Raw genomic sequence first — 23,323 nt, 5'->3', positions numbered from 1 at the left:
CTGGAAAGTACCTGCGTAATTGCGCACCCAGCTCACTCAGGTGCTTCGCTATATCACATTTGACATTGTCCGTAAGCTTGAGTTCATTTGCACACAAAAAATCATACAATGATGGAAAGACCTGTGTGTTGTCCTTGTTAATGCAGACAGAGACGAGCTCCAACTTCTTAATCATAGCCTCAATTTTGTCCCGCACATTGAATATAGTTGCAGAGAGTACTTGTAATCCTTGATTCAGATCATTCAGGGGATAAAAACATCACCTAGATAGGCCAGTCATGTGAGAAACTCATCATCATGCAAGCGGTCAGACAAGTGAAAATGATGGTCAGTAAAGAAAACTTTAAGTTTGTCTCTCAATTAAAAAAAAACGTTTCAATATTTTGCCTCTTGATAACCAGCACGTATGTTGTAAAAGCGTTACATGGTCTCTACCCATATCATTGCATAATGCAGAAAATACACGAGAGCTCAGGGGCCTTGCTTTAACAAAGTTAACCATTTTCACTATAGTGCCCAAAACATATTTCAAGCTGTCAGGCATTCCCATGGCAGCAAGAGCCTCTCGGTGGATGCTGCAGTGTACCCAAGTGGCATCGGGAGCAACTGCTTGCACGTGCGTTACCACTGTGCTATGTCTCCCTGTCATTGCTTTGCGCCATCAGTACAGATACCAACACATCTTGACCACCAAAGTCCATTTGATGTCACAAAGCTGTCCAGTTCTTTAAAAATGTCCTCTCCTGTTGTCCAGGTGTCCAGTGGTTTGCAGAAGAGGATGTCTTTCTTAATTGACCCCTCATAAATGTAACGGACATATACCAGGAGCTGTGCCAGGCCCGCCACGGCTGTTGACTCATTCAGCTGTAACACATATAATTCACTGGCTTGTATGCGAAGCAGTAATTGTTTCAAAACATCTCCTGCCATGTCACTGATGCGTCGTGAAACAGTGTTATTTGATGAAGGCATTGTCTGTATATTTTTTGGGGCCTTCTACCCAAGCATTGTCCCAGCCATATCTGCGGCAGGATAAATTAAGTCCTCCACAATAGCATGGGGCTTGCCTGTCCTAGACACTCGGTAGCTCACCATAAAACTCCTGTGGATTATTTTTCAAATTGTCATGTTTCGTTTCTAAATGTCTGCGCAAGAGTGAAGGTGTCCTGCGAGAGAGTAACGGTTAATGTGATTAGATGTTAATTATTTGACTAGGTTACTTGTGTTTGACATTGTGTTGTTATTTCGCTGAACACTAGATGGTTTAATTTTATTTTTGGCAGTGAAACGAGGATACTCAGGTGAGAAACAAAACCTCACCCAAATGTATAGCACCGTTGGAAAATATAAATGTACTGTTTGAAAATGTGAAGAAATTATTATAATTAAAAAAAAAATGTGAATAACATTTTTATTTGGCGTACACCCGACGGCATTGTGCGTATCCCAGAGGATACGCGCACCCCAGTTTGGAATACCTGATCTAGATGAACAAAGGGTAAAATCCATCTAACGTCATTTTTTGTCAAATACTTTAAAGATAAATATCTTTACTGTGTATTGTGCACCCTGACAGATGGTAGGCCTTTTTGTCACTCCTATGTAAATATTATAAAGACAGTATGTCAGGCCACCTCAAGTATTATTACCTTGGTACTTGCTGTACACCTCAACATGCTAGAAAGCTAGCAACATCACAACAACAAAGAGCACCTACTCATGTGTGGTTAAACAAACTTGCAATGACTTCCACTCATGCATTGATTAAGAGTGTACTTTCATAGCCCAATCTCATTAAGCCGTACTGCAGTGTAAGATTCAGTCCACAGCAGTGACTCACACCTGTCTACGGTGTCCATATTAGGACACTTACTCCAAGCGACAATGATATCAACTCCAAGTGACTCTGACATAAACCCCTGCTAACTCTGACACAACTTCCATGGATGTGTCTCTGACCTAATATGGGCACCGTGCTAGTGGTCAATGAAGTACTAACTCCCTTTTCTTCTTAAAAAAGAAAAAGAAATGACAGAACACACAGAATAATTTATATTTTTCAGAATTCATTTCATTTTTGTTTTACCGAATCCACGCCAGAACTTAATGTATCATCATGTGACCCCGGCTTAAATGTTAAAACTTCTGTAGTACGTGGTGCTCAAGATGGGAAAACAACAACAACAACTGAATTGGAACTATGTGTGTTGAATAGTTCTGTATGTGAAATATGATTTACAGCTGGCAGAAGGTTAAGCCAAACTGGCATAGACAGCAACGTACAATACCTCTCAGTCATTGTATGACAATCATAGAAGTGTAAATACCATATGTATTGATTTGGCCAAAGTTATAGAAAAATAGTATAGTGTTTCAAACCTTCTACTCCACCATTTTGTATCCCTGGGTTTATGATTTATACAGATGACAGTACATTGATAATGACCATATTAATAATATTACACTTTAGATACAACCAACACTTGCGGAAAAAAATGTCAACAAATGAACACAAAAATGACACTTTTATTATTTTGCATTTAAAGAAATCTATATGTTTTCTATAGCTTCACTTCATGTATTTCACATCATTAAAAAGCTTTCCAAACAACAACCTAGTTCAGTTTCTTGTTCTGTTTATCAAATGGAATCTTGTACCAAAAGGTCAGTTTGTGGTTCAGAATACAGTATTCCATTATTTTCTCACAATTTTGTGGCTGAAGTAATAGTAATCTACATTCTGTGTAATTTATCCAATTATTGCTCCAAACACCAAAAGTAATGGCATCTGGGCTGTAGCATCCAGCTGTACCAAGAGGTGGGACAAACAACACACTCAGTATTACATCTGTTGCAAGAGGCCATCATCATCTTCTTCTGTGAAGAAGACAAAGTTCATGTGTTCTCTTCTGATGTTGTTACTCGGGGCATGACTTAGTAGTAACTGTATAATACTTCCTGTTGTGTAATTCCTCCATCAAATTCACCGCACCACTATCTTCAGGGTGTAACAGGGTTGTTGATAATTATGATAATTCTAATAATAATAACAATAATAACATAATAATGTTAATAGTAATATGGCTTAAATAATAGATTTGTTTCTCCAATGGTACAGTTGTAACAACAGTGATGCTACAATATTCATATTGATCATCAAACATGGCCAAATACTATAATTCCAAGAAAGGAATTTCTTGTTCTACTAGCATATTCAGGAGGTACTTAATATGCTCTTTGAAATCTGACAGCACAGTTACCAAATGTAGCACATCAACTGTCATCAACAGTGCAGCCATATGTTGGAGTTTTTAGTCTTCATTTATATTCTAGTAGCGTCTCAGTAGGGAAACAGTTGAACTCTCTGCCGGGCCACATTACTAAAATACTATATCATCATCCTACTTCACTCCTTTTGAGGAGGAGTGCCATAATTACTGAAAATGTGTGTAAAACATCAGGGAAAACCTTGCTTTACAACTCCCTAATAGTTCCTTGGTTGGTTGGCCGTTTTGCCTGTCTCATCTCAGGAAGACTACAGGCAACACATAAACTGAGCGACATTGAGAGCAGACAAATTGCATCGACAAGTGATTCTGCCCTGTTATTGGTATGTTGTTCGGTATGTTCCTCTCATATCTTAACACTGATCGAACTAACTTAAATCCATATGTAAATGTACGAGAGATATTATCACAAATTCTATCAGAATTGACCATATTATTATTAATGTTATTATTATCATGGTTGTTTTGATCATTATCAGAATCATTATTTCCTAAAAAATAAACGATGCACTCGTTACGGGAGTATAACAACGAGTAGATCAGAAGAACCAGCCTTCCCCACCCACTCAAGCACTGAAAATGTATGCAGCACCGCGAGGAGAGAGGGGTGCAGCAATAGCGATTGTTGAGTGGTTTGCAAATTACACAGAGCAGCATGTTGGTGCAAGATCCCCTCCATATACACAAAGACTTCTGCGGGTAGCGTTACCATCACACACGTCTAATCTCAGTTGTCTTTCACTTGAATGGAGTTGGCGTGTTCAGTTTGCTCTCAATTGCAACAACCATTTTTATATCAGTTTTCCGTGTTGATTCACATCACTTTCTTGGGGTTAAGGAGACAAACTGGATTCTGTGTCATTTTAAGCAGCCTTTTAATGCCAATGTAACTCCCTCATAAGAATGACTAAAAGCCGGTCTTGAGATATAAAAAGAACAGACATCATAATATGATTACCAAGATGACTAATGGGTGTATCGTATACCATATAGGTTCAACCTAGATTGAAATATGTAGCCTACTGATCACTCTTTATAACTACTGCATGTTTTCAGTTGGTTTCAATTGACCGCCCAGACCTCGATATATGATTTATTTATTTCATGTGAATGATACATGGCTAGACAACTGTACACGTTATATCAAACTAAACAAAAATAATTGAAGACATAGTTTAAATGCACAAAGCTTTAAATGGTATTAACACATGAAAGGTACACCGTAAAAAGATGGTTCGTACAATTGTCGTACAACCAAATACTATTATCATACATTTCTGTTCCACTAAACCAAAGAATGTGGCCGAATCCACCCACTGAATGCCATTGCAAAGACAGGCATTTAATCACCCTTATGACAGCGTTATGTAGCATCAAAATGGTCACCATGAGAAAGGAGTTCATATCAAATTCACCACTTATAGCACATATCTTGCTACTGATCGAGTTACACTTTGTCAACATTTCCCATTGCCCATACAAGTCTTTGCAAGGTATTAGCTCACTGTTGATGTGTTTTGTTATTTCACCTAAATTTGCTGATGGTACACGTATATGCTGGCATCTGGAGCGCTCATTTGAATAATCAAGTAGCCTGCTGGAACATGTGGAATATATTCTCAAAAACAAACAAGAACAGAAGTGTCCAGTTATTGTCGCGGTTGAGGGAGTGAAACACAGGAAAAAAAGCTCGCCAAACAGAAAACTAGGGGAACTCTCCAACCATTCTTCAGAATTCATGGCAGCCAAATTCATAGATTCACAATGAGTGTTGCAATTGAGCCCTTATGTATTCGAGGAGTAGCCAAACTCAAAACATATGTATCATATAATCAACCTTCACAATCACCGCCCCTGATTATTCACAAAACAAACTACTACTGCTCATACATCCTCCAAAATATCTCTGCGTTAGAGTCTGCAATGTAACATATTCAAATGAAAATATATTTATGTATCTGTGGGATTTTCACAGTAGTCTGTACTGTACTGTACTGTATGTACCTTTTGTCCTTCCATTTCTGCCAACCTACAGCCTCAAGGGGAGACTATTGAGTTCATATGAGAGTGTCTTGCACAAGTATTTTCTGTGAAAGAGAAATGTCTCTAGCATTTTTTCTGCAATGTCTCCAAACTTCAATGTAGTCAGTGCTGTGCGTGACTTAAGTCTTGACTTACTGGCCCACCACGTCTTGGGGGATTGAGCTACAGTACTTGGAAAGGCGGTTTCTTCTATGTGAATACAACTCGTAGAAACTGCAAGAAACATTTGCTTTGGCACAGATTTACATTGTAGCGATGTTCGTTTTTGAACTCCATTGCCGTGATCGTTACTACAAACACAAGTAGCCCATTGTGGTAATCCTTGGCTCAGTACACTGTCGCTGACCAGTCTATGTGTTTGTGTATTGCCGTGTCAGTCTATCCCCTCTCCTGGTGTAATGTCAATGCACTGTAGTGTTTAATCGTTCGGCACGTAAAGAGGCCATCAATCCCCTCTCTGTCTTTCCCTTGCACTCTCTCTCTCCTCACTCTTTTTTTTCAGATTTGAGTCTCTTGAACGTTTTCCTTTGAGTTTCCCTTGAACAAAAGAGGCTCCATTTGTGGATTCTGGTTCTGGCCCATGAAACCCTTGATCGATCCGTGTAATCCCATAGGGGACATGGGGAGGGACATCGGCAGAGGTGGGGAAACAGAAAGAGGGTTGGTGTTGGCGCCATTTCCGGACATGGTCTGGAAAGCGGCTGAGGAGATTGGAACCTGTGTACAGGAGATGGGGATATCCTGGCCTTGCTGGTTCAGTGGGGACGGGTTGTTCTTGTTGCTTAGAGTACTGACGCCTGCCCCTGTTCCAATGCTCAGACCCATCACGTTGTTGTTGAAATGATTGGCCTTGTAGTAATGGTTAAGATGCTCTGATCGCCCGATGTTGGGAAGGTTGACTATTTCCGGGTGATGCATCCTCAAGGTTCCGTCTCCTCCGCACCCGGATTGCATGGTCGAACCCCCTGAGATGCCGCTCCCGGCCCCGGCACCAATCTCATCCTCCACATTGATGATCTCGATGGCGCGGGTGGGGCCATGGTGCTTGTGCAGCTGGTGCTGCTTCCTCAGCTTGTAGAAGACCACCAGCATCACGGCCGCCATGAAGGTGATGGCCACGAAGCAGCCAATGATGATCTTGGTGGTCTTCATCACGTCGTCCAGGCCAGGGATGTTCGTGACCTCCATTATCGACACTGTGACTGCCTTTTCAGGAGCTCTGGTGGCTTGCGGGGACAGGGAGGAGAGAGATGAGCGAGATGGAGATATGGTAAATCCAGCCCTGCCTTTACCCAGTACCCCTCCTGAAACAGTGGGACCCAGGTAATCTGGCGGTACATAGGTTTCGTTGATGTACTGCCTTGCAGCGGAATCCTCCCCATTGTTAGTTTCCACGGTTTCCACAGTGACGGTGGTGAAATAGCTGAAAGGGTTGCTGGAGTCAGAGGTGGACACGTTGAGCACTGCGGTTGCCGTAGTGTTGCCGGCAGAGTTGGTCACCATGCAGGTGTATTGGCCTGTGTCCTGCACAGTCACATTGGTGAAATTCAGGGTTCCATCGTGAAGGACTGAGATCCTGACGCGGTACGACCCATGCGTCATGAGGGTGCCATTTGGGGTGAGCCAGTTGACAGACGTCATGGAGGTGCCAGTGCGACACTTCAGCTCGGCAGCCATGCCCTCTGTGACATTGAGGTCAGTGGGTGGCTCTACAATGACGGGAGCGTAGCATGTGAAGTGGCTCTGGTCCAGCTCACCAATGTACCGGCCCTTCAGGCCTGGGGGCGCATGGCAGCGGGCACAGCATGTGGTGTTACTGGGAACCGTCTCCTTCAGCCACCAGCTAAGCCACAGGACATCACAGTTGCACACCCAGGGGTTGTGGTTGAGGTGCACCCGCTCCAACTGGTGCAGCGGGGTGAAGAGATCATGGGGCAGCGAGTGCAAGGTGTTGTGGGACAGGTTGAGTTCCTCCAGGTTCTTCAGGTCGTCGAAGGCATTGCGCTCAATGACCGTCACCTTGGAGTGCATGAGCCACAGTTTGCGCAGCGACACCAGGCCTTGGAACGAGCCGGGCCGGACATTCCCCAGCTGGTTCCCAGACAGCTCTAGCTCCTCCAGTCGGACCAAGGGTGTGAGGTTGGGGATTTCCTTCAGACCACACATGCCCAGGTTCAGGAAACGCAAGTTGAACAGGCCCTCGAAGGCGGCCTCAGAGATGTAGTCCAACTTCCGTAGTTCGCCCAGGTCGAGACGGCGCAGGGAGGGAACGCGGTGGAAAGCGTACGCCGGCAGTGTCTCGATGGGGTTGTTCCGTAGCCAGAGCTCCCGCAGCTTGCTGAGGTACTCAAAGGCCTGCGACGGTACCAGCGTGAGGCGGTTGTCGAAGAGCTCCAGGGTGTTGAGGTTGGGCAGGCCATTGAACGCGCCCACCTCGATTTGTCGGATGTGGTTCTTGGAAAGCTGCAGGATTTCCAAATGCCGCAGGTGCTTGAACGTGTCAGACTTGATCACCTGTTAAGAGAGATAAATACACGTTGGTACATTGTAGCCATATGAAACCGCTCTGCCGTAAAGCATACTCTTTTCATATGCGTACATGTATGGATTGTAGGTAAACGTAATGAGAGAAAGGCATATTTACCTCAATCGTGTTCTCTTGTAGGTTAAGGTATCTTGTGTTCACAGAAATACTATCCGGTACTTCCACCAAACTCTTCCTTGTACAGATGACTCGGCTTGCCTGATTGGAGCAGCTACAGGGGTTTGGACATGGGGGCGCGGCCTCTGTTACCTGAGGTCCATGGTGGTGGAGCCACAGTAAAAGCTGGACCAACCAGAGGAGGGGGGAAGGGGTGGAGGGGCTGGTCACCATGACAACACGCATGGCAAATGGGTCATGACCCACCCCTAGTCCTAATATGTTGATAAGTCCCCTCTGATACAAGACAATTAAGTGGTTCTCTTGTTGTTCATTTTACCAATCCATTCTATTCTTCTCTTTCAAGTCTTTTTAATAACTGTGAAGAACTGTTAGATATTAAATGTTCTCTTGATTTATCATTTATATTTCCTCACTTGACTATGTTAATGTCAGTGTAAATATAAAATGCCGTCTAATTTTCAGCACAGCTTTTTAGGGAATTATGTATTTGTAGATCCCATGACAATTATTAGAACAACAAAGTAGATGTTTGGTGAATCTGCTCTTGATAGGCGTATCTCTGTGGATGGTAGATGCTCCTCACTGTATAGGGGAGGAAGAGAGAGCGAGAGAGAAAGAGTGAGAGAGAGAGAGAGAGAGAGAGAGAGAGAGAAAGAAAGAAAGAGGGATCAGACAACCTCACAAAGCATGAGTTCTGTAACTATAGAAGCATTGTGAACTCTCTGTGGGCACTGAAACATAGAATCATGTTGGACTTTTAACGCAATTGCAAGATTGATGGTCAATATATAACATGTTTGGAAAGCATGTCAGCTTTCAGGTTTACACTAAAGCGTTGGTTCTCATAAATTAGGCTCTAGAGCTTACTGTTGAGTCACCTACTATTTACTAAAGGCGGCAGGTGGCCTAGCAGTTAGAGCGGTGGGCCAGTAACCGAAAGGTTGCCAGTCTGAATCCCATCTGTCATTCTGCTCTTGAGCAAGGCAGTTAACCCCCCACAAGTGGAAGTCAAGTTTCAGTTGGACCTTGTATGCCATTGACAATATAAATAAATCATGTAAATGTAATCCTTCATAGGCCGAGGGGAAACATTTTAGTCAAGGCTTGATACTCTGAGTTTGCTCAAAAAGTGGATCACAAATTTAAAAAATATTTTTTTTAACTCAAGAGCTCAGGTGTGTCAAAACTCAAAGAAACCACAGGCCTCGAGCAAAGTATGAAATAAACTTTAGTGTATAATTCATTACTCGATGACGAGAGACAAAAACAAAACACCTTTGTTATTTATGAGCATAATCATACACACTGTAATGTATTTGGACTGGAGAAAAAGTATTTGTGTAAAAAATAAACATGAACACATGCCAACATCACTCTAAAAGACTATAACAAGCAAGCATTGAACTGTTAGTTTGGTATTCTATTTAATGAGGTATAACTTATTTTTTTAGAATCACTGCTACACAACTACTGCTACATGGGGGAAACAGCAAAAAGTTTCCCGACATCAAATGTATGGTGACCTAGCCCTAATGATCTGCAAGACAGATATTAATTGAGTCACAATCAGTTCTTTTGATTACAAGGAACTGGAGGGTATGCTCTGTGATGTCGAGGGGTGCTTCCACAACCAAGTGTACAGATGCTGGATCTTAATTTGAGCCAGTTTGCTACAGCAGGAAAAGAATCCTGCAGCAACAGGGCATTTGAATTATTATGTGGATTATAATTCATGGATTTTTTTGTAGGGGTTGATACATTGTTGGTATCAGCAAATCTTGTCTGAAAATCTTAAGTTTGAAATGACAAACTTTTGAAGCCTTTGTAAACCTTGAATACATTGCATGTTTGCATTTCTCAGCAGCAAAAATGAAGATCTTACATCTGTAACTCCTAACTGGTCTGCATCCTTCAATAGCCCTTCAGGGTTTGATTGGGGTGAAAGAACCCGGGTTAAACATGTACCCTCTAGCCTTGCGGCTGTATCATTTCAGTAGCCCATTTCACAGTGAACGTGTTTTACATTAAGCAACTCAGCCCTTGCACCTCTAGTGTGATACCATCAGGCTACTCATGATGTACACATACCACATTTGAAAATAGTTGTCTTATGAAGACACAAACAAGTAATTTATAGGTTATTGCTGGGTACCAGTTTACCATATAATTTTTACATGGTAATTTCTGCCAATTTCTGCTTCTACAAATTGGGAAGTAAAATAGCTAACATAGACACTGTCATTCTGAAATATGAAATGAAACAGGAGTTGTTCGATTTGATAAACTCTTTGGTTAGTGTCAGTTGATCTCAAAAAGTATTTGTATAGTTAGACAACCTTAAATTTAAAAATATGAAATGATACCTCTTCTATCAAAAACCTGAAGCGATCAGGTGAATTTACACTATGCTTTCAAATCACAAATCACAAATTAGCCTGTATACAAACATGGGATCCCGCTCTCATCTCTGATTCAGAAGGTTGGGTTAAATGCGGAAGATGCATTTCAGTTGAACACATTCAGTTGGACAACTGACTAGGTATCCCCCTTTCCCTTTCCTTTCCCTTCATCCTCCTTCCCACAAACTACCCCGTACTGTCCCTTTAAGACCGAGAAATATGGAGACCCTTATCAGAACCTCAATACAATACTACATGTGGTCCAAGGCCCTGTTGTTCAAACTGAAGCTACCTGTGCTCAAATTCCTGTATATCCATTCATATCATACCTCTCTGGTAAATAGTCAGATCGTAAACCCAAAACATCCTCTTTCCTACGCAGTGCCATGAATGCATGCGGTCCTAGAAACCCGGTTGCTATGGCAACCGGCTCACACACCATCTTGTGTTTCACTGCCCAGTGCCCTATCCTGATTTCGATTTGAATATTACTAGGTGCAACAGTAATATGCGCATTGACTTTTATGTGTAATGTCTTGACCTCCGTATTGAAATGTGTCTGTGTGTCCTAACTTCTGTTTTAAAGAAATCTGATGTATGTATGTTGTCCTTCTGTATGTAATGTTTTCATGTTTATGCCTGGGGACTGCAGATGTAAAGTAGCTGTTAGCTAAATCTGGTGCAACACATCACTTCTCACTTCTGAGACGTATGTTTTTTCTGTACGTTGTCCCTGACTAAATAAACGTAATAAATCAAATTAATGTATCCCACGCTGTAGTTATACCTACTGTAGCAGCTTTACTGTATGCGCGTCATTTTAAACCAATCAGTGTCTCACTTTTCACTCATTTAACACCTACATTCAGTGGCCAGTATATTAGGTAAACCACCCCATTCACAAAAATGGTTTGCTCCTACAGACAGTGACCGTGGCTTGCTACATAAAGCAGGCAGAGTGGCATCGAGGCATTCAATTACTGTTCGATTGAACGTTAGAATGGGCAAAACGAGAAACCTAATTGACTTTGAGCGCGGTATGATCGTTGGTGCCTGGTGCGCCGGTTCCAGTATCTCAGAAATGGCCGGCCTCCTGGGGTTTTCGCGTGTGACAGTGTCTAGGGTTTACAGAGAATGGTGTGACAAACACAAAACATCCAGTCAGCGTCTGTCCTGTGGGCGAAAACAGCTCGTTGTTGAGAGAGGTTGACGGAGAATGGCAAGAATTGTGCAAGCTAACAGGCGGGCCACAAACAGGAAAATAACATTGCAGTGGTGTGCAGAACAGCATCTCAGAACGCACAACTCGTCGATCATTGTCACGGATGGGCTTTTTCAGCAGACGGCCACACCGGGTTCCACTCCTATCAGCTAAAAACAAGAAGAAGTGGCTCCAGTGGGCATGCGATCACCAACACTGGACAATTGAGGAGATGAAAAACATCGCCTGGTCCAACGAAATCCAGTTTCTGTTGCGTCATGCTGATGGCAGAGTCAGGATTTGGCGTAAGCAGCATGAGTCCACGGCCCCAACCTGCCTGGTGTCAACGGTACAGGCTGGTGGTGGTGGTGTAATGGTGTGGGGAATGTTTTCCTGGCACACGTTAGGTCCCTTGATACCAATTGAGCAACGTTTCCATGCCCCGAAGAATTCAGGCTTTTCTGGAGGAAAAGGGGGGTCTGCCCCGGTACTAGATTTGTGTACCTAATAAACTGGCCTCTCAGTGTAAGTCAAAAGCTTTTTAGGGTTCAGTAGGCTATGTTACACTGTCGGGTGCCTGCATGTCAACAGCCCATACTTGCTCAGTAGACATAGCATGTTTCTTTCTCTGACAAAGGGGTCATTAAAAAGTTATGCTTTACAAATGTTCTAAACCAATCTGAAATATCTGGCTGGTGGTTTACAGCTCTAGTAATAGAACTAGGCCTACATATTGAAATGATTGAGTAGCCTAAGTGAGTCCACGATATCTTTAGACCAAACTTAACATAAATAAAGGAAAAATACACAAACTTCCCATACCACAACGTCAAAGTACCTGATCCAGAGATGATCCCTCAAACGTATACGTTGCACACATTGAACACACTGAAGCCAACCCCTGCCTCTCACGATCACAGAGTTGGGAAACAAACTCTTCATGAATCCTAATCTGCGCATAGGCTGCAGATTAGATCCACATCAATGGGTGTTCAAATAATGCTGAAGTCTTAAAGCAGCCATTAAAGGGCCCAGTGTAGTCAAAAACTTGATTTCCTGTGTTTTATATATATTTCCACACTATGAGGTTGGAATAATACTGTAAAATTGCGAAAATGATGATAACGCCTTTTTAGTGTAAGAGCTGTTTGAAAAGACCACCTGAAATTTCAGCCTGTTTTGGTGGGATGGAGTTTCGGCCTTCGATGGTGACATCACCATGCAGTAAATTAGTTAATAGACCAATAAGAAAGACAATTCCAAACATCTCTGCAAATAACAGGACATTTTCACTTTTCCCCACCCCACTCAGACCACTCCCAGACAGTCCTGGCAAAATTCTTGCCTGAGAAATTGCTCTTCGCTAAGAAGCTATTTTTGTTTATTTCTGACCATTTTAACAATCACAGTAAGGTACTTAATTGTTACCCAGAAATGATTTAATATTGGGGAAAAAAGGCTGCATTGGACTTTTAAGAAGCTTATGATGGAGAATATCCTAAATATAGGTCTGTGGAAATGTTCTTTACCCGCCCTCACACGTGCACACACACACACACACACACACACACACACACACACAACACTTGCACACACCAAAGTAAAGTTTAAATCCATGATTCTCCACTATAATTTCAACGTTGAGACAAATGATTGTTGTGTCACTGTGCATTAGATAGTTTACCGGTCTTTGCAATGGACAGTCGCATTGGGGGAGGGGAATATATTCAATAATTGCCCCGGGTGTCCCTTCACGATCTATGTGGCCGTCATTGTAAATAAGAATTTGTTCTTAACTGATTTGCCTAGTTAAATAAAGGTTACATTTAAATTGAAATTACATTTTAAAAATGTGGGGCCTACACTCCAGTATGACATCTCTGAGATTATGCCCACTGAAGTCAGTTCAACGTCTATTCCACGTTAGTTCAATGTAATTTCATTGAAATGATGTGGAAACAACGTTGAATCAACCAGTGTTGGACTTATCCATCACTGTGAAAACCTTCTTTTTTATTGTGGCGATCTTGATCAGCAAAGGTCCATTTTTATTACAAAAGAAGTGTATGTTGGGTCTTACAAAACAACAGAGAGACACACCATTGTAAAGCAAGTTTATGAGCTCATGGCTGCATGGGGAAATGATTCCTCTTTACTAAGACTCCTTCCAAAGCCATCAAAACAGAACACATATTGTTGTCCATGGATGTACAGTATCTCTTATTTTCAGACGACTCTCTCGTACAGGCTGTGCACTGTGGAGGCAGGCATCTGCAACAATGCACTTCTATAGTGCACATGCTCTTATTGTAGGTGAACACTGGCTACCTATAGTCTACTAAGACATGTCAAATCATAACATTTTCTCTCAATTCAATGTGTCTATCACAGTAAGACCAGCGAACTTATACAAATGTGTGCCATATTATTTGATTTACTTATTTTACTGAACCCCTAGCCCTTTACTCCCTTCAACTACAGTGAACTTCTGTCAGGGAGATAGCTTTTGCCTATCTTGGGTTACACTAAAAAGCACTGGAAAAAAAAACACTCGAACACCTGAGTTACCCTACACCACACATTCCACCTTCAGTGGAAGACAAGGTTGAGTAGACTGTAGCCTTTTTATTTCCTGTCGCAAATACAGAACATTACATTATGTCCATATAAAATGGCTCCGGTTTTATTCCTATGTGACATAGGCTCTTCTTACTCTTTCCCCCCATACATTAGTCTTTACACTGATGCAATGAATTTGTCTCATGTCAAGAGCTGGTTGCAGTTGCACCCATGTAGATATTGATCGACTACACACAATCAGTTCTGGGAGAAGAAAGCGTTCAGTCGTGAAGAAACAAATGATCTGCAACATGCTGGCCAAATGTTACACCAACACATGATTATTGTGTAATCACTGTCTACCAATGGTTTATTCTTTGGATCTGTTGAGGTGAATAGTGGGGTAACACTTTACTTAACTAGCCAGCGGTTTCAATTGACTTCAATAGCCTGCAACTATAATGTCCATTTTGATGCAGTTATAACGCATTGTCGAGTGTATAATGTAGACTATTATAATAGTGTCAAAATGATCCTGAATAAATAACAGCCATTTTGAGTAAGTTGAAATGTTGATACATAATAGAGACATAGGGCTAACATAAGTCTGTTATAAGCCTTATTATAAGACATTATAAAGGCTCATAGCTTATATGCTTATAACAAGTTATAAAGCACAGCAGTCTAGTAAAGTCACAGTAAAGTGTTACCAATTGTGGCTTTGTTTTCAATATCCTCGGGCTAAAGGCTACCTGAGCATAAAGAGAGATCCTGTAGGGTTCCCAACTCTTTCCCTGGCTGCCACTGGTCTTGCTCAACAACAAAAAATCCTCTGTGTCATCACAACTTTTGGAGATATTTCAACAAAACAATTTTCTGGTAAATGTATCTGATTTTCGGAAAATTTGAAAAAGTTATAGATATATTCCAATGACGTTAGATTTATAGTTGTTTTTTAAATATACAAGGAGGAAAGCCTTAAGATGAATTATCCACGTGTTTAGAGAGAAACATGTAGATCTTTTATTTGTAAAGTAGTAATATGTTGGATGAGTGTGTTGGGGGCAACTCCCCCCCCAGCTAGTTAGCATTAGCTGCTAGGAGTGCTAGCTAGCAACCTTACTACCAAATCATCAAAGGTAAAATACATAAAAAGATAACGTAACTTAATTGCAGTTGTAAATGTTTCCACTAGTGACTGATAGCTTACAGTTAATGTGACTTTATAGCCTTTTAGCTATTTTGCACAGCAAAACCTAGTAGACTTGTTTTCAGTCACAGGTGGGGATTAGGTGTGAGCAGTGCAGGAGGTTGGCTCATGAGTTGTGCTTCAATTTTACTGGGGATATCTTTATTTGTGACCTTTGTACAAATTAGAATCGTGCAATAATAGAGCATAAGAGAGTTGCCATAGCAATGTTACACTGAGTTAATTAGGTAAGTTATTGTTGTTGCTATTAAATGTTATATTCCAATGTTATGTAATGTTATTAGTTATATTCCATTCCAATGAATATTTATTTTTATGAATTAAAAACAAAGATTGAAAACCTTTTGCTCTTGAATGTAATTTTAAAGACTGCTGGGATTTCAAATCTTGCATTATTCAAATAATATTTAGTTCAATTGTACATCATGGATTGTATGGAAAATGAAGAACAAAGAAAATGCAGGTGCAGGTGAGTTAAAAAGAGGGACTTTACATCAAATCTCCTCATGGTGCGGATATTAATGTTGGCATGTGCAACACCCTTCGCCCCATATTTTATTTAAATAATTAAAATTAGTCAACAAGACGTAGCTTTTAAGTAGCTTTTAAGTATTACGTACTAAAGAATTTCTAAAAACAACTGATTAAATGGATTTTAACACACTTTTGTGAAACCCTATTCCGTAATCTTCTACCGGGGTAACTGGCCGCCGGTACTTTAACAAAAACGGCCCTTTTCTAAAAACAACATTTCATGAAAAAAATGTCAACTGTAGCCATTTATTATCCTTTATAGTTCATTCGCCTACGCATGGCATTCATCCAAATACCATTTATTTCCCAAACCGTTGCTTTATTGAATGAGCAATTAGACATTGTTCTTTAGAGGGGGCTAGTTACCCCCTAGTACCCAATACCACGCTAAATTAGGCCTGATATTTACCGCTGGTCTGAGATTAACACAAAACTGCAACAGCGCTAACGTCTAGGCCTACTGTAACTATGACAACACAAAATTGATTCGGAGTTGTTGGAAGTGGGCTTCCTGTTGGGAGGAGGCTATATTCAAAATAGTGGAAATCAGAGCTTTAGCCTATTGGGGAAATTAGGTAGGTCATAATGGTGCTTCAAACACTTCAATTGCAGGAGAGATTTTTTTCTCTCTCCTTAATTGGTCTGATATTTTACAGCGTAGAATGGAGAGTGTAAACACTGGAATAAAAAATCGAATTAGATCATTTCCAAGGAATTTATATGACAAACGGGTGTCATCTATTCTCAATGTATGGCCAAAGCACAATACACCCTAGTGGAGATAAATGAACATATAATTTCATTAATGCAGCTGGCCTCGCGCTACGGCGCACCTTCTATGGAACGCAATTGAAATTCTTAGAATAGGCCTAATTCGGCACATGCTGCATTACAAAATGGCTTGCATCGACTGTCTCTTTGAATGTGGAATAATGACAACTACACAATTGCAACAAGAATAATGATATTTAACGTTATGAAGGTATATTACTACAGAATAGGCTTACATATGGTGACAATATGATTTCAACAGCTTTTAGGGTTGAAATGATTTTAAGAATACATTTCAACACATCAGCTTTGATTTTCAAAATGTCTAACGTTAATTGGAACCTACTAGTTATGCCGTGTATCCATTTATACTTAGCTATTTTAGCTAATAAAACCGTAATGTCGCCACCAGATATCCGCAGAAACAAACCAAAATAAGAAATAGGTTGACTACGACTGTCTTTTCAGACGTTTCTACCAGTATTAGGCTATGTGCAATAGACTCATACCTTTCTGTTTCAATTGCTGCGGCGTGAGGTCGACGTTTTCTTCTCCTTTCGAGCCCTCTCCTCTCGTCAGTCCCCCAACCTCTCTATCTATTTCTCATTTTCTCTTCTCTAAATTGATTCGCTCGCTTCCACGGCTGTGAGTTCGGCTCTTGTTCTAGTCTTCCGCAGCAGCAACGCAACAGGGACTTCATACACCGATAGCACGTTCAATATAAGCAGAATCCACACGCACCATAAAAAAGGGTGAAGAAACGTTAACGTTACAAACTATAAAGCGGTATTTAGTTCAAATAAAAACGAAATCCGGATTGGATGCATCCAAGCGTCTTCTTATCCTTGGAGACGCGCGCAGGCAGCAAACGCGACGGCGCCCGTTGGGCAGAGTATTTTTGCGCTCCAGCATAAGCGGCAGTATACGCACATTCCGTAGGTCTGCAGCTGAATGCCACGAAGGCAGCGTAAGCTCTCAACATGGACCACAGAAGACCAACCATTTATGATGGAGGGCCATGATCAAGGAACTCGCCATGTATTCCAAGACATGTGGCGCTAATGCACTACAATATACTCATGGTCTTTGCAATCGTTGTGCAGTCCCTACTATAACCTATGTTTGTAGGGTGAGTGGGATATCAGGTCCAGTGGGTTTGAGGGAACCTAGATAGATCTATGGTGGGCTACTGACAGTGGTCACAGAGTGTTAAGTGTTTGATATGACTCAGCACTCTATTGCTCGATTAATTGATTGATTCGGTACATTTCAGGAAAAGTTGCATGAGGTTTCTCTGCAGTGTGCTTAGTGGCTTTGAGATCACGATATTGCTGTTTCCCAATTGCATCTCAGAGTGAGTGAGCATATTGCCACTGGGCCTTTGGGCAAAGTAGCTATTTCACTACCCCCTGGGCATTTTCAGTTGTACTATTGTTGCACAAATGTTGCCTTATTTAAATGTGTATTTTTTTTAACCTTTATTTGACTAGGCAAGTCAGTAAAGAACACATTCTTATAGACAATGACGGCCTACAAATATCAGACCTGACCTGACCAATCAACATTGGTTTAACAGAGTACAAAGGTTTCCTAGAAGAAGAAAAAAATAAACATTGAGGCAATGGCTTTTCAATTAGGGTTTTGTATTTTTGTAGTTTATCTAAGGTTGCGGCGTCATGGCATACAGCTTATTAGCAGTGTTGGGGAAGCGACTCTGAAAAATATAGTTTACCAAGCTACATGGCAAAAAAAAAACACTACGTACGTTTTAATTTAATTAAACTACACTACATGACCAAAAGTATGTGGACACATGCTCGTCGAACATCTCATTCCAAAATAATGGAAGTTAATATGGAGTTGGTGCCCTCTTTGCTACTATAACAGCCTCCACTCTTCTGGGAAGGCTTTCCACTAGATGTTGGAACATTGCTGCGGAGCACTTGCTTCCATTCAGCCACAAGGTCGGGCACGGATGTTGTGCGATAAAGCCTGGCTCGCAGTCGGCATTACAATTCATCTCAATGGTGTTCGATGGGGTTGAGGTCAGGCCTCTGTGGAGGCCAGTCAAGTTCTTCCACACCGATCTCAACAAACCATTTCTATATGGACCTCGCTTTGTGCACGTGAGCATTGTCATGCTGAAACAGGAAAGGGCCTTCTCAAAATTCTTACCACAAAGTTGGAACCACAGAATAGTTTAGAATGTCATTGTATGCTGTAGCGTTAAGATTTCCCTTCACTGGATCTAAGGGGCCTATCCCGAAGTATGAGAATCAGCCATAGACCATTATTCCTCCTCCAATAAACCTTACAGTTGGCACTATGCATTGGGGCAGGTAATGTTCTCCGGGCATCCGCAAAACCCAGAATCGTCCGTCGGACTACCAGATTGTGAAGCGTGATTCATCACTCTAGAAAACGCGTTTCCACTGCTCCAGAGTCCAATGGCGGCAAGCTTTTCACCACTCCAGCCGACGCTTGTCATTGTGCATGATCTTAGGCTTGTGTGCGGTTGCTCGGTCATGGAAACTAATTTCATGAAGCTCCTGACGAACAGTTATTGTGCTGATGTTGCTTCCAGAGACAGTTTGGAACTCAGTAATGAGTGTTGCAATCGAGGACAGATTATTTTTACGAGCTGCGCACTTCATCACTCAGCGGTCCCGTTCTTTGAGCTTGTGTGGCCTACCACTTCGCGGCTGAGCCGTTGTTGCTTCTAGACGATCCACTTCACAATAACAGCACTTACAGTTGACTGGGGCAGCTCTAGCAGGGCAGACATTTGTCAAACTGACTTGTCGGAAAGGTGGCATCTTATGACGGTGCCACGTTGAAAGTCACTGAACCTTTCAGTAAGGCCATTCTACTGCCAATGTTGGTCTATGGAGATTGCATGGCAGTGTGCTCAATTTTATACACCTGTCAGCAACAGGTGTGGCTGAACTAGCACGAATCCACTCATTTGAAGGGGTGTCCACATACTTTTGTAAATATAGTGTACCACCAAGCTACTGCAAAATTTAGTTAAATGACTAGTTGAACTGCATTAATCACTCCTCCCAAACAATGCTTATTATGACATATGGACAACCAAGCAATCAACAAAACATTGACTATCTGATCTGAATTTTTGCTCAATGGGTATAACAGCGAATGGCTTTGTCGGGACATAGCAGCCTTGGACAGCAATTGTGTGTGTGGGGATGCCGTGTGTGGCATGTGGTCCTGTTACTCGCTTCCTTGTCCTTTCCTTCTCGTAAATAGATCCCTAAACTGAAAGTAATGGAGTTCAGGAGAAACAGTGACACTGCTCCACTTGGTGTATACCACCCACCTTGAACGTTAGCATGGCCCTCCACACCACCCAACTCTAGTAACCTGTTGTACAATGTACTGGATCCTGTCACTCTGTGTCCATGCATTCCACTGAGAGTTGTGTCCAATTTAAAAAAAACACAAGACCATAGCTATTCTCAGCAATCGACAGCATTTGCTCTCAATCAATTTTCAAGCTGCACCCGCATGAACCCATGATAAGTTCAAATGCGTGGCTTATAGCATCCCTCCCTCCCTCCCTCCACCCCCATTCCCCCTCACCCCATCTATCTGCACAGTACAGGCTGTGGAGTAGAGCACAGACAAGAGTATCACCAGAAGAACCCCTCAGATATACTCTCCACTCCCTCGCTTTACGACTCCTCCCCTTCCTCTCCTCGAATGCCGTAATGAGCATTGCTCACCACCGATAGCTTTCACTAAGAGCCGCACAGCAATGAGGTCTCTGTGCCTTTTGCCTCTCTCTCCCTCTCCCTCCCCCTCTCTCCGCCTCTGACTCTCTCTCCCCCTCCACCTCTCTCTCTCTCTCTATTAAATTTCCAGTCACACAGTGGTGCGGAGGATGTTCCTCTTTTCCCTCTTTCTCCCTCTTCCCCTGGTCTCTTGCATTCCCCCCACACTCCTGCTGAAATCTTAGTCCTCTCCCAATCCCACTCTCCCTTTCTGGCTCTCTTTCAATCCCTTCTCTCTCGCTCTTCTTCCTCCGTACATCTCTTTCCCTTCCGACCCCTGCACCATTTAAAATGTTTCCATACACATCACCAAAGATCACCCCACCCCCTGCTTTACCTCTTGCCCGACCCTCCCAACACTCTGTCCTCGCTGTCATTGCATGTGTGGCAGTACGTGTGTGTTGGTGTGTGTGCACGTTCGTGTGTGTGTGTGTGTGTGTGTGTGTGTGTGTGTGTGTGTGTGTGTGTGTGTGTGTGTGTGTGTGTGTGTGTGTGTGTGTGTGTGTGTAGGCGAATGAACAAACACTTATAGCTGTATTGCTTGTGTCATCAGTACAGAGAGGCTACCTGACAGAAATACAGTGGATGGCACTAATCCTGCCATTGAGAGAGGGGCGCATGTACACCATCTCCAATACATCCCAACACATAAACTCTTAACGTGGTGTTATGATCCACAGGGGAGAGAGAGGGGGGGGGGGGGGTGGAGATTTGGCAGTGGCATGTCATCGCAAGACACATGTAACATGCTGATAGCTCTGGAGAGGTGCAGCTAGGACCGTGGAGACACACAGGAAGGTGTCGCTACGTATTCATCAATTCCATGACACTTTGGATCAAGGATGTTGGATAGCTGTCTCTATGCCCTGTCTTTTCAGATAGCCAAGCTGGTTGTGCCATTCCTATTGTGGTGAACATTTATTTACACGCATTGTTTGACAATGTGGGTCATTAAAATATGCTTTGAGATTCTAGTAAACAAAATAGCAGTCTGCTTGATAGGCATCTGATTTGAGCTTGCTAACGAATTGATATTTTGGCACTTTAGACTTTTGGATCTGTTCTATTTATAACTGTGACTGAAAAGATAGAAAACCGTTCAATGTCATTTGTGATACAGAAAGAGATAGATACTGAGTGAATTTAGTGCTATTCATGGTGACAACGCTGTGTGCTGTGTGAGGGAGGGAGAGAGCCAGAGGAGAGATTCTAGTGTCACAGTATCTTAGCAACTGCCTCCATCTCCTTGGAGACAAGACCTGACATCATTTCCCGTCTGTGAGAAATCGCTTTGGTTTGTACACAGTGTGTTGTGTGTGTGTGTGTGTGTGTGTGTGTGTGTGTGTGTGTGTGTGCGTGCGTGCGTGCGTGCGTGCGTTATGTGCATGCACTCATGTTTATGTGCCGATGTGGGCCTGTTATGATTGCTAGCAGTATGTGCAGTGATGCGGTGGGGATGTATTCCAATATAATAGGGTATATTCAAGAATGACTTTCAGAAAAGAGTTTACAAGTATGTATTAGTTAAAACAACATATTAAGACAGACGTTAACCAAAATGCCTCACCTGAAAGTAATATTATGAATTGTTTATATATTTTTTTACTGAATTAAAATGTAACTTTATTTTACAAATTATTTATTTTTACTTTATTTAAGGTAACAATAAACATTATATTTTTCTGTAAAGTTTATTTTTCCCATCAACAAAAAAATACAAATGTGATCATTTGTAATAAGCATTACTACACTTTTTTTAACTAGGCAAGTCAGTAAAGAACAAATACTTATTTTCAATGACAGACTACGAACAGTGGGTTAACTGCCTTGTTCAGGGGCAGAATGACAGATTTTTACCTTGTCAGCTCAGGGATTTGATTTTTTCAACCTTTCGGTTACTAGTCCAATGCTCTAACCACTATGCTACCTGCCACCCCTTCATTAACAATTCATTTGTATTTAATTACTTTTAAAAATGTAGAAACATTTAGAAACATTAAGAAGTAATTATGATAATTTAGCAAGCACAGAATTGATAAATATTTAGCGAATGATTTTGTCACGTCCTGGCCAGTATAAGGGTTAATTGTTATTGTAGTTTGGTCAGGACGTGGCAGAGGGTATTTGTTTTATGTGGTTCAGGGTGGTGTGTTAGTTAGGAGGGCGTTTGATTTATTATTTCCGGGTTTTGAGTTATGGTCTATGTTTATGTATTTCTATGTGTAGTCTAGTGAGTGTGTTTCTATGTTGAGTTAATTGGGGTGGACTTCCAATTGAAGGCAGCTGTTTGGTGTTGCCTTTGATTGGAAGTCCTATATTAGTTGGGTGTGTTTGTCTTGTATTTGTGGGAGATTGTTTTTGCATTGCGTGTTTTTGTGAGCCTGCAAAACTGTCATTTGTCGTGCTTTTTGTTTTCTTGTTTTTTGTGTTCAACGTTCTTTAATAAATTAAGAAAATGAACGTCAACTCTACTGCGTATTGGTCCACATTTTCAGACGACGATTTCGCTATATCATCGGATGATGAAGAAATACGTGACAGATTTAACACGGCTTATTCAGGAAAATGATTGCCCCAAATTTGCTATCTAGATACCAATGTTTATCAGATAGCAAAAGTCAGGGATAATAAATCCAATTTATTTGAAAATAAATGACACTTTTGACAATACTTTGTGAAAATACACTACATGACCAAAAGTATGTGGACAGCTGCTCATCAAACATCACATTCCAAAATCATGGGTATTAATATGGAGTTGGTCCCTCCTTTGCTGCTGTAACAGCCTCCGCTCTTCTGGGAAGGCTTTTCACTAGATGTTGGAACATTGCTACGGGGACTTCCTTCCATTCAGCCACAAGAG

The 23,323-nt window shown here is 41.7% G+C and overlaps 1 protein-coding gene across 4 annotated transcripts in view; it reads right to left on the bottom strand.

Annotated features, from left to right (window-relative positions):
• Positions 1-4,367: 4,367 nt before the first annotated feature.
• Positions 4,368-23,323, bottom strand: part of lrrc4bb (leucine rich repeat containing 4Bb) — a 42,195-nt gene continuing 23,239 nt past the window's right edge. For 3 of the 4 annotated variants that reach the window (XM_014158840.2, XM_045702556.2, XM_014158841.3), the window contains 2 exons: positions 7,975-8,577; positions 4,368-7,844 (listed from right to left, as the gene is read on the bottom strand). In XM_014158840.2, coding sequence (XP_014014315.1) covers positions 5,829-7,844; positions 7,975-8,217 — 2,259 coding nt within the window. In that variant the 5' untranslated portion in view covers positions 8,218-8,577 and the 3' untranslated portion in view covers positions 4,368-5,828. Of the gene's footprint in view, positions 7,845-7,974; positions 8,578-17,178; positions 17,625-23,323 lie in introns of those variants that run through there. The other variant, XM_014158839.2, reaches the window with a different exon arrangement.

Source organism: Salmo salar, chromosome 19 (assembly GCF_965601325.2).
Source record: "Salmo salar chromosome 19, fSalSal1, whole genome shotgun sequence".
NCBI classification, from domain to species: Eukaryota; Metazoa; Chordata; class Actinopteri; order Salmoniformes; family Salmonidae; genus Salmo; species Salmo salar.
This window is presented reverse-complemented; position numbering and strand designations above follow the sequence as displayed.